We start from the raw sequence: 10,645 nt of genomic DNA on the forward strand, positions 1-10,645 counted from the left end.
CCATGTCGATAAAGCTTTGAGAGAGACTATGGTGTCCCTTCGGAAGTGGAGCAGTAAGAAGTTCGGTAATATCACAAGGGACATTAATAAAACAAGAACCTGGCTAGAGGAACTAATGAATATGAATGCAGATAGTGCAGAAATCCGAGAGGTTTCGGATAAACTCAATGAATTACTGTACAAGGAGGAGATGATTTGGTTACAATGATCAAGGATCACTTGGTTGAAAGAAGGTGATAGAAACACGAAGTTTTTCCAGAGTAAGGCGGTTTGGAGAGCAAGAAAAAATAAAATCACTGAGATACATGATGCTAATGGTACTGTACACAAAGATGCTCAAGCCATGGGTGATGTAGTCTCGTCTTATTTTCATGAGATCTTTGCTGCTGACCCAACCCTTGATGCCACGGAGGTTTTGGATCTTTTTAATTCAGTTGTTTTAGATGATGATAATATTAAACTTTGTAGCGATTTTTCGGATGAGGACATTTTGGATGCTCTTTTTCAAATTGGGACTTTAAAAGCCCCTGGGCCAGATAATTTTCCAGTAAGATTCTTTCAGAGGAATTGGGATCTGGTGAAGACTAATATAATTAAAGTAGTGAAGGAGTATTTCAGAACGCGTATTATGCCAGATGGTGTTAATGAGACATCTATCATTCTTATTCCGAAAATTGCGAATCCAGTCAAGGTCTCCGATTTCCGGCCTATTAGCCTATGTAATGTTATTTACAAGGTTGTTTCCAAATGTTTGGTATTGCGTCCTCTCCTGGACAATATAATTTCTCCTGAGCAGAGTGCCTTCATATCTGGTAGGCTGATAACTGACAATGCCCTGATTGCATTTGAGTGCATCCACCATATTAAACAGGAGAAGTATCCTACTAAGGGATTTTGTGCTTACAAAGTGGATCTATCAAAGGCATATGATCGGGTTGATTGGAATTTCTTGAGGCAAGTGATGCAAAAGATGGGGTTTTCACATCGATGGATTGACTGGATTATGACTTGTGTCACATCGGTGAGGTATACTGTAAAATTAAATGGAACCTCCTTGGATTCATTTGCACCGTCACGTGGGCTTCAGCAAGGTGATCCACTCTCCCCGTTCTTATTTCTGTTCGTTGCTAATGTTCTATCTTCTATTCTCAGAAATAGGGTGAACTCAGGAATTATTTTGCCAGTGAAAATTTGTCGTAGGGCTCCGGAATCTCTCATCTTTTGTTCGTAGATGATACACTACTGTTTTTTGAAGCAAATCGTGTACAAGCGGAAAGAATTAAGTCTTGTCTTGACCTTTATGCTAGAGCTACATGCCAGTTTCTGAATTATAATAAGTGTTCAATCATGTTCGGAGAAGCATGCCCTACCAATCTTCAGGAGGAGGTGAGAGATACTCTGAATATTCAGAATGCTGTTTTCGAGGAGAAATACTTGGGTCTTCCAACACCCAATGGTCGTATGTCCAAAGGCAAGTTTCAAAATTTACAAGCACAACTCTTGAAAATACTTGTCCAATGGGGTGATGGCCATCTTGCTCAGCCAGGCAGGGAAGTTCTTATTAAATCAGTGGCGCAAGCACTTCCTACATATATTATGGGTGTTTTAAACTGCCTTTTTCTGTGTGTGATGATTTAACAAACATAATGCGGAACTTCTATTGGGGTTCGGGTGAAGGAAAACGAAAGGTGGAAGGCTTGGCAAAAACTCCAGCAGCCAAATGTAAAGGCGGTGCTGGGTTTCGGGACTTTCGGATATTCAATCAAGCACTACTCTCGCGCCAGGCATGGAGACTGTTGACAAAGCCGGATATCTATGTGCTCAACTTCTTAAAGCTCGATATTATCCAAATGGGAAGCTAGAGGACACTGTGTTCGCAGGTAACACCTCATCCACGTGGACGGCGATTTCTCATGGCCTAGATCTTTTGAAGAAGGGGCTGATCTGGAGAGTCGGCAATGGCCAGCAGATAAGAATCTGGCGAGACAGTTGGATTCCAAGGCCTTTCTCATATAAACCTATCTCGCCAGAGGGCACGTGTCGATTCCGCTTTGTCTCCCAGCTGCTCAACAACAATGGTTTATAGAATGTAAATTTGCCGCAGTCTATTTTCTTGCCATGTGATGTTACAGAGATCCTGAAAATTAGAGCCTCGCCAAGACTTGGAGATGACGTGCTTGCATGGGGACCCGGAAGATTGGGAGCCTTCTCTGTGAAAATCTGCTTACAACATGGCTTTTGAAGAAACCTGCAGAATGACTTCAGTTGTAACTAGTTCGACGTCTGATGGTCGTAGGACGTGTTGGAAAATGATATGGGGTAGCAACGTCCCACCTACAATCAAGAATTTTGCATGGCGTGTGGCTGTGAACTCGCTTCCAACTTGGGAAAATAAACACAAGCGAGGACTAGAGGAGTCAGATGTGTGCCCAGTGTGTGACAGAGAAACTGAATCTTCCTTCCATGCTTTATGTCGCAGTCCCCTAGCCGTGACCTTTGGAACTGCATGGGGGAGGCATGGCATCTGCCAAGATTGGAAGATATCAGTAACACGGGGACCGAGTGGCTCCTTGATATTTTTTTTCCGCTAAGTGAGATTGAACGAGCGATGCTATTCTTCACACTATGGAGGTGCTGGCACAATCGGAATGAGGTTGTTCATGGCAAGATTCCACCTCCGATGGATGTCTCAAAGCAATTATTGTGCAGCTACCTTGACTCGCTACTTGCGATTGCTCAAAACACAGAGTGTGATCCTTTGAAGGGAAAGTTGTAATAACTTATGCTAGTACCAAAAGACCACATGAAATAATAGGTCAGGACCCACCTGTTAGGTGGGTTCCTCCACCGACGGGTTGGGTCAAGCTCAATAGAGATGGATTATGGACAGAGGAAGGTGGAGCGTGAGCAGGCATGGTTCTGCGTGATTGTCTTAAAAAAATTATTTTCTCTTCTTGCAGGGTGCTCTTCTCCTGCCGAGATGCACTTGAGGCCGAACTATGTGCTTGCATGGAGGGTATTTCTCTTGCTATCCAACGATCGGAGCTGCCGATTTGTGTGGAGATGGATTCTGTAGTGGCGGTGAATATGGTTAAAGACAGAGACACGGTCAGGTCTATATTTGCCTCCTTGGTGAATGAGATTAAACACTTGATGTCCCTTCGTACAACTAGTTTATTTCATATAAATCGTAGCCAAAATATGGTTAGCGATTATTTAGCTAAATTTGCAAGAACTGAAGGTAGAACAGTAGTTTGGTTGGGCTCTGGTCCCCCACAGGTTGTGGACTTATGTAAACTGAATTGTAATTCCCTGGATCCTTGATTAATACAAGTCTTACTCGAAAAAAAACAAAGCACATACGTAATATGCTTTTTCAAACAAGGATATGCCATTGGACTTTGGTGCCTTCGCTTTGCATTTTCGAGCAGGTTCTTGCACTTGTTTTATTTTCTTGAGTGGAGGATGTTCCAATTCGTAGGAGGACATGGGGAAAGGTCAGCACGGGTAGCCCATACCCGTAGGGCTGAAGCCCACACGTGCATTCCCTTCCCTTCTACCCCTCCTTCCCCCCTTTCCCTCTCCCTTCGATTCCGACCCGATTCTATTCCATTCCCCAAACCAACCCACCACCACCACCTCCCCCTCCTCCCCCCATTCCGCCTCGCCGCCGCCGTCGCCATGCCCGGCGCGGCGGCCCACGCGGTGGAACCCCGCGGCACCGCCGCACCCTCTCCCCCCGTGGCCGCCGCGGCGACGGCGCCAGCGGCAGCGGCAGGGGGGCCTTGCGAGCCGGTGCGTAAGGCGGGCCCCGTGACCATGGAGCACGTGCTGCTGGCGCTCCACGAGATGGAGGAGGAGCGGGAGGCGCGGATCCGGGACATGTTCGACTTCTTCGACACGTCCGGGAGGGGCCAGCTCGACTACGCGCAGATCGAGGCCGGCCTCGCCGCCCTGCAGGTCCCCGCCGAGTGCAAGTACGCGCGGGAGCTGCTCCGCGCCTGCGACCGCGACCGCGACGGCCGCGTCGGCTACGACGACTTCAGGCGCTACATGGATGACAAGGAGCTCGAGCTCTACCGCATCTTCCAGGCCATCGACGTCGAGCACAACGGCTGCATCCTCCCCGAGGAGCTCTGGGACGCCCTCGTCAAGGCTGGTATGTTGTAGCCTCACCCCTCATCCCCGTCTGTACCGCTACCGACCACCGCAATACAGTCGCTCCCTACTGTGCGGTTACACGTTGGTTACAGTGGCATCTGAACTATAAATTATGACGTTGTTGTGCGAAATGTAGTTTCCGTAGCATATTTCTGACAGGTTGTTGTTGGATGCTTGGAGCAATTTTAGTAGCCAACCCGTTGGAGTGTTGCCCTTTTCTCTTCTTAGGGGTCTGTTCTGTGATCAGATGTATATCACTGTTGCCATATCTGGAGATTAGATGTGTCCTTTGCGATTGAATAGATAGAAGATACTGTTACCGATTATGTTCAATCACACTTCTAGTGAGTGTATGTCTGTTTGGACAGAATGGTGAGTCTCGGTAGGCTCTGAGGGCCATCTACCTAGAACTGGCCTTATTGTAGTGTCTGTGCAGTGGAGACACTGAGCTCTAGGAGGTACCTTGGCTGTTTGGCAAAATACGAGATGATCAAGCAATACATTAAATTTGTTAAGCATGTAAGCTTATTATTTCTCAATGGAAATGTAATTTAACCTCTCAGATTAGGAACATCAATTTTAACCAGTGTGTCACCACTAGCAAATTGAGAGTACATAAGATGTCAACCCGACTTTAGAGTTTAGTTTGTATTAACATGACGAAAAGCAGCTGAGCAGTAGTACCATAACCGTCATGTTAAGTGTTCATGTTGGATGCACAGTTGGGGATGGACTTAATGCTGTTGTCTTGCTCCTGCAAAAAGATTTGTAGTGTACGAAACATGTTGTTTAAGTTAGGCACTTAGGCATCAATTTATATATCTTTCTTGTTGTAGGACACCTCGGTTTGTCAAGCTACAACAAAACTGGCCAGAATCCAAAATGCCCAGTTGGGGTATTGGATCCATAAATCACTTAAGATGCAGTAAGCAAAAGGGCAATGTACCTGAGTGCTTAACATTTGTTTGGTGCAAAATAAAATAAAAATATTACTCCAATAGCACCACTGAAGTTTTGAATTTTGAAGAAACTTTAGAACAGAGTTGTACACTACTAATTCCATCAAAAAGCTGAACACCAACACGGCAACACATTTCATCTATAGATTACTCCCTCCGTTCCAAAATATAAGGTGTATTGGTTTCCGTGCAAGTCAACCATTTGAATGTTTGACCAAGATTATAGAATAAAATAACAACATATGCAATACCTAATAGACAAAATATGGAACTACTTTTCATGATGGATCAAATGATATAAATATTGTATTGTGGATATTGATATATTTTTCTAAAAACTCGGTCAAACTTGCACTCGTTTGACTTAAAAAAAAAACAAATACACCTTAAATAAAGGAACGGAGGGAGTAATTTGCAACGGTTCATAACATATGTAGCACATTCGATACATTTGAAGTCCAACCTATTTCTTTACCATACATGAGCACTGAAGGCTTACAATTCTTGTTGACTCTGGCAATGTACTGCTAAGAATTGGCTGAATCTTTAGAGTTAGAAATACTATACCACTAGTATTTAATAGGCCCACTGTTTGGTCTATGATCAGTTGGCAATTTGTTTGTTCTCTGTTTTTCTGTCATATACCGTGCCATGCTGGAACATGTGTGTTTTGGACCTTGGAACTTCAATTTCACTGCACCTTATGTTGAGTGAAGTGCTTTTTTTGGGTCTGTGCCTTGCCTTGGTACCTAGTCGTGTTCTGTAGACTCAATTACATGGTGGTGTATCGTAGCTTTCCAGTAAAATAATTGTGCAGTGATGTATGACAGTGCAGGTCTTGTTAGCTTTCCTAATTACTCCCTCTGTTCCAAATTATATAAGATGTTTTGGATATTTAAATATGGACTACATACGTACTGAAATGAGTGAACAAACACAGTAAAACGCGTCTATGTTCATCCGATTCAGAAAAAAGTTAGAACATCTTATAATAGTGAAGGGAGGGAGTAACTAATATGAGCATATAACTTGCTGCATAATGTCAATAGTCATGAAGGCATCATGTTTTCTCATAGTTTGGCTGTTTTATGCTATAGAACATTACTGAAATTTTGCCAATGCTTTCAAGTTCGTCGTGGTTTACAGTTAAGTCGATTTCTTGTTCTAAACTTTTAGCACTACTTTCTAAACGAGTTGAAATTGAACACATGAAAACAGCTGCTACAACTAATATTGATGGTTTATTTCCAACCACTCACATATTCAGTCACATGATATTCCGCCAGATGTAGGCGTTGATAAGTCATAGTTAGATCATTTAAATAATTGCGTGGCCTTAAATCCTCTCTTATCAAACAGTTCCACATTACCACTAAAAACGACTATGAACACACCTGATGTTGTCACTTGGCATGCTCTCCTGCATTAAAGTGCATAATAATCCAGCACGAACTTATAGCTTATACTGGGTTTGCATAATCGGCGTATCATCTCATGCTTCGACTAAATATACACTATTATAGTTTGGTTGTGCCCAATATGCGGAACATGTTTTCTTTCCTGATTATGGGTATTCTTTAATTATGTGGTCATTCATTGGTATTGGAACAAACATGCATGCATGCAGCCTCAAATCCTATCCATTTCTTTAGACATCACGTTATTGCTGATGCCGAAAACTTGGACAGTTCATATCCGCTACCCTATCGTTTATTCACCTTGATCTTCACCTTGTCCAAAGGAGCAATCCTCTCCTGCTTGTTGATGCAATTAGTACGACAGCCAACGCGGCTGCAGCTTAGCTAGGCAGTCCCAAGATTATATACCTTGTTACTAAACGTTGCATGTCATAGGCAACTAAAATCAGATGCGTCAAAAACACTGTCCGAGGGAGCAATCCTATCCTGCTTGTTGGTGCAATTTGTACGGCAGCCAACACGGCTGCAGCTTAGCCAGGCAGTCCCAAGATTATATACCTCGTTGCTAAACATTGCATGACATAGGCAACTAAAACCAGATGCGTCAAAAACACTGGTATGTGGCTGGAGCATCGGATCCGTATTGACATGTTGGATACATATCAGCCGAGTATCGCCCGATATAGCACTAAAGCAATCAATTTTAATTCCTGATACTTGTGGGATACTTACAGAATATGTTGTAGGTACCTCCAGCCCATCATCATCCCATTAAGGGCAGCATGACCCTAGTTATCCCTTCCCGGTGCCCCCTTCTATCCACTCCCCCTGATCCAATCTTTCTCCTAGGTCCCGATATAGACGACGTGGCCACAGTGGCGCCACCAGATTCAGCAGCCGGCGGCAAGGCAGCGGTTGGCTCAGGGGTCCTGCATTAGCAGCTCGCCGGCAGCAAAGCTTGCTTCGCTCTCTCCTCTTTCTCCCTCTCCCTCCCTGTTGGCGGCTACCTCCTGGAGCATGCAATCAGCTCGCCGGCAGCAGCTCGAGCAGGTGGTGGGCTAAAGCCCCACTATTTGTCACTATTTTTTAAAATGGTCAAACGTATCCTTGTATTGGTGCTTTTCAGAAATGCCGCATTCCTGTATCCATATTGTTGCAAATTAGCTCACTTAACTGAAGCAATGTACAGCCTATGAAGCGTGCTCAGACGTTGGGCGTTGCCTAATTCGAAAAATATGGTGAAGCTTCATATTCTTTATCTGACTGCTAGCATGGTGTTCTGTAGAGATACATGCGAGTTAGCCAATGAATTTCCCAAGTGAATTCCTTGATACTGAAATGAAATGACGAAATACAGCTTAGGTAGACTATTATACTTACGAGCTATACTTGGCATGGATGTCTTTGCAGGAAAAAATGCCTCCCGACTTGCTAGAGAAATAGGTTAAAATGGTTATATTGGCTAGCTGCTAGCTATATGCCTTGGTCATTTGACGTGGGATTTTTGTATATATTGAAGGTTATGTTAAGCTGGTTTTGTTTTCCATTAAGTTACAGAGCAACTTATATTTGATTGATAGTTCTTCAGTCAGACTCCCATGCTTTGGCATATTTGCTCTTCTCTATCCCAGATTCTCCAATATCAACTAAGATTAACTAGTGTCTCCTCTGTAGTGTCTCAGTTAAATTCGAATTGACTCCTGCATAGTGTCAAGCTTGTAGGAAATTTGCATATCTTATTCTTGAGCCTCATTGCTATCTTATTAGGTTACCACTCTTCTGCCCCAAAAAAAGTGTGGGCTCTGTCGATATATTATGAAGCGCTAAGCCGCTAACATAGTTTGCTTGGATCTCCTTGAACTCTGGTTATTTAGAGATTTCATCTTTTTGCATCCATAATATAACTTACAAGCGATGTCAGTTTGTTGTTTGCAGGTATAGAGATTGATGACGAGGAGCTTGCACGATTTGTTGAGCATGTGGACAAGGACAACAATGGAATTATTACTTTTGAAGAATGGAGGGATTTTCTTATGCTTTATCCCAATGAAGCAACAATCGAGAACATTTATCATCACTGGGAAAGAGTTTGCCTTGTAGATATAGGTGAACAGGCTGCTATACCAGAAGGCTTAAGTAAGCATGTCAGCGCAAGCAAATATCTGATCGCAGGAGGCATTGCTGGCGCAGCATCTCGTACTGCAACGGCACCTCTTGATCGTCTTAAAGTGATCATGCAAGTGCAAACAACGCGTACTACCGTCACACATGCAGTTAAGGATATATTTATCCGGGGTGGTCTATTGGGATTTTTTAGAGGTAACGGTTTGAATGTTGTAAAAGTTGCTCCAGAAAGTGCAATAAGGTTTTATGCGTACGAGACATTGAAAGAGTATATAATGAACAGCAAAGGAGAAAACAAGAGTGCGGTTGGTGCTTCTGAACGCCTCGTTGCTGGTGGTTTGGCTGGTGCAATAGCACAAACAGCAATTTATCCCATAGATTTAGTAAAGACGAGGCTGCAGACTTTTTCTTGCGAGAGTGGTAAAGTTCCTAGTCTTGGTACATTATCAAGAGATATATTGAAGCATGAAGGGCCTCGAGCATTCTATAGAGGTCTTGTTCCATCTTTGCTTGGTATTGTCCCTTATGCTGGAATTGATCTTGCTGTATACGAGACTTTGAAAGATGCCTCCAGGACATATATCATAAAGGACACCGGTAAGCTCTTGCTTAGAATTTGTTGGCATTTCCAACCTTTTTCTTTCCAATTTATTTTCCTTGATTCTTGGTTATTGTAATAATGTAGAACCTGGTCCTCTAGTACAATTGGGTTGTGGCACTGTCTCTGGAGCTCTGGGAGCAACATGTGTTTACCCTTTACAGGTTATTAGAACAAGGTAAGAATTCAGAATTGTGAAACTGTATATATATACATAAAAGTCTATGTCTATCTCAACTGTATTTGAAATATTTGTAGACTGCAAGCTCAACAAGCCAATTCAGAGGCTGCATATAAAGGAATGTCTGATGTGTTCTGGAGAACCCTACGGCACGAAGGAGTTTCTGGATTCTACAAAGGAATCCTACCGAATCTCCTTAAAGTGGTGCCTGCTGCAAGTATTACCTATCTAGTTTATGAGGCGATGAAGAAAAATCTGTCTCTTGATTAAATTCTGGAATTGTTTTGCAAATCGGCCATTATTATTGGCATGGCTGACTGTAGAGATAATGACGACACATGAATTTACTGGTTCAAGAGCTCCTTTTTTTGACGCGAAAGATGGTGCCTTCAGGATAGAACTGAAAGCGATTGCTATCCTACTTGTTAAATGAAAACAAAGAGATTATCATGAGATCATCAAGGCTGTCACACTGGCATACTGGTAATGGTTCCTTCTTGTCAAGTTGTATTACAACTATCAGTTATACTTCATAGGCCCCTTTTGTCTTCTCATGACAGCTCCTGTGCATACACAACTACCTACTGCTGCACACATTTGACAACTAGTAACAGTACTGAAGTACTTAGGATGTTGTGATCCGTAGCTCATTTCTTGGGAATTAATTATAATAAAGTATTTAGGAGTTTCTTAAGCTGATAATGAACAATCAAAAAGCTTGTAATTGATGACCACTTTCAATCTTGGTACTTCGATTATCTGTACATTTTCTTTTGTCATGTACAGAGCACCAGGGAATATTGTTAGCAACCATTGTGCACAGTTTGATAATGTGAATGTGAAGAGCAACATGCCATAATTCTGTTAGAAGTGGCATGGACTCTCTCGAAAATTCACAAGTTTGGCATACGTGACACATATTGTCATCTAGCACAGCTGAATACATGGTTCCATGAATAGATCATGATAATGACTAAACAGTTAAAGGTCTGTTTCTTTACGAATACTGTAGGTTTTGTACTCACGGTTTCACAAATTTCTACTGTCCTACTGTCCTATTTCCTTACCTCGCCCGGTGACCTTCATCCCATTGTCAGCACTCAGCAGGCTTTGGCTTTGTAGGGGTTTTGTGAAACCCTGTGACCATATAAGTGCTTCTCCCTCTGTCCCATATTAATTGTCGCGCAAACGGATGTATTTACAT

The 10,645-nt window shown here is 42.9% G+C and overlaps 1 protein-coding gene across 1 annotated transcript; it reads left to right on the forward strand.

Moving 5' to 3' along the window:
- The first annotated feature begins 3,579 nt into the window (after positions 1-3,579).
- Positions 3,580-9,928, forward strand: LOC123156643 (calcium-dependent mitochondrial ATP-magnesium/phosphate carrier protein 2). Its single transcript, XM_044574781.1, has 4 exons — positions 3,580-4,159; positions 8,474-9,259; positions 9,348-9,438; positions 9,519-9,928. Exons 1-4 carry the CDS (start codon positions 3,682-3,684, stop codon positions 9,709-9,711), a joined length of 1,548 nt encoding a protein of 515 aa, XP_044430716.1. The 5' UTR covers positions 3,580-3,681; the 3' UTR covers positions 9,712-9,928.
- Positions 9,929-10,645: the final 717 nt, after the last annotated feature.

The sequence above is a fragment of the Triticum aestivum genome, chromosome 7B (assembly GCF_018294505.1).
Source record: "Triticum aestivum cultivar Chinese Spring chromosome 7B, IWGSC CS RefSeq v2.1, whole genome shotgun sequence".
In the NCBI taxonomy this organism is placed as follows: Eukaryota; Viridiplantae; Streptophyta; class Magnoliopsida; order Poales; family Poaceae; genus Triticum; species Triticum aestivum.

Coding starts and splice junctions, on each gene's coding strand:
- LOC123156643 (XM_044574781.1), top strand. CDS start 3,682: ATGCCCGGCGCGGCGGCCCACGCGGTGGAACCCCGCGGCACCGCCGCA. Junction 4,160..8,473: donor GGACGCCCTCGTCAAGGCTG/GTATGTTGTAGC, acceptor TGTTGTTTGCAG/GTATAGAGATTGATGACGAG. Junction 9,260..9,347: donor ATATATCATAAAGGACACCG/GTAAGCTCTTGC, acceptor GTAATAATGTAG/AACCTGGTCCTCTAGTACAA.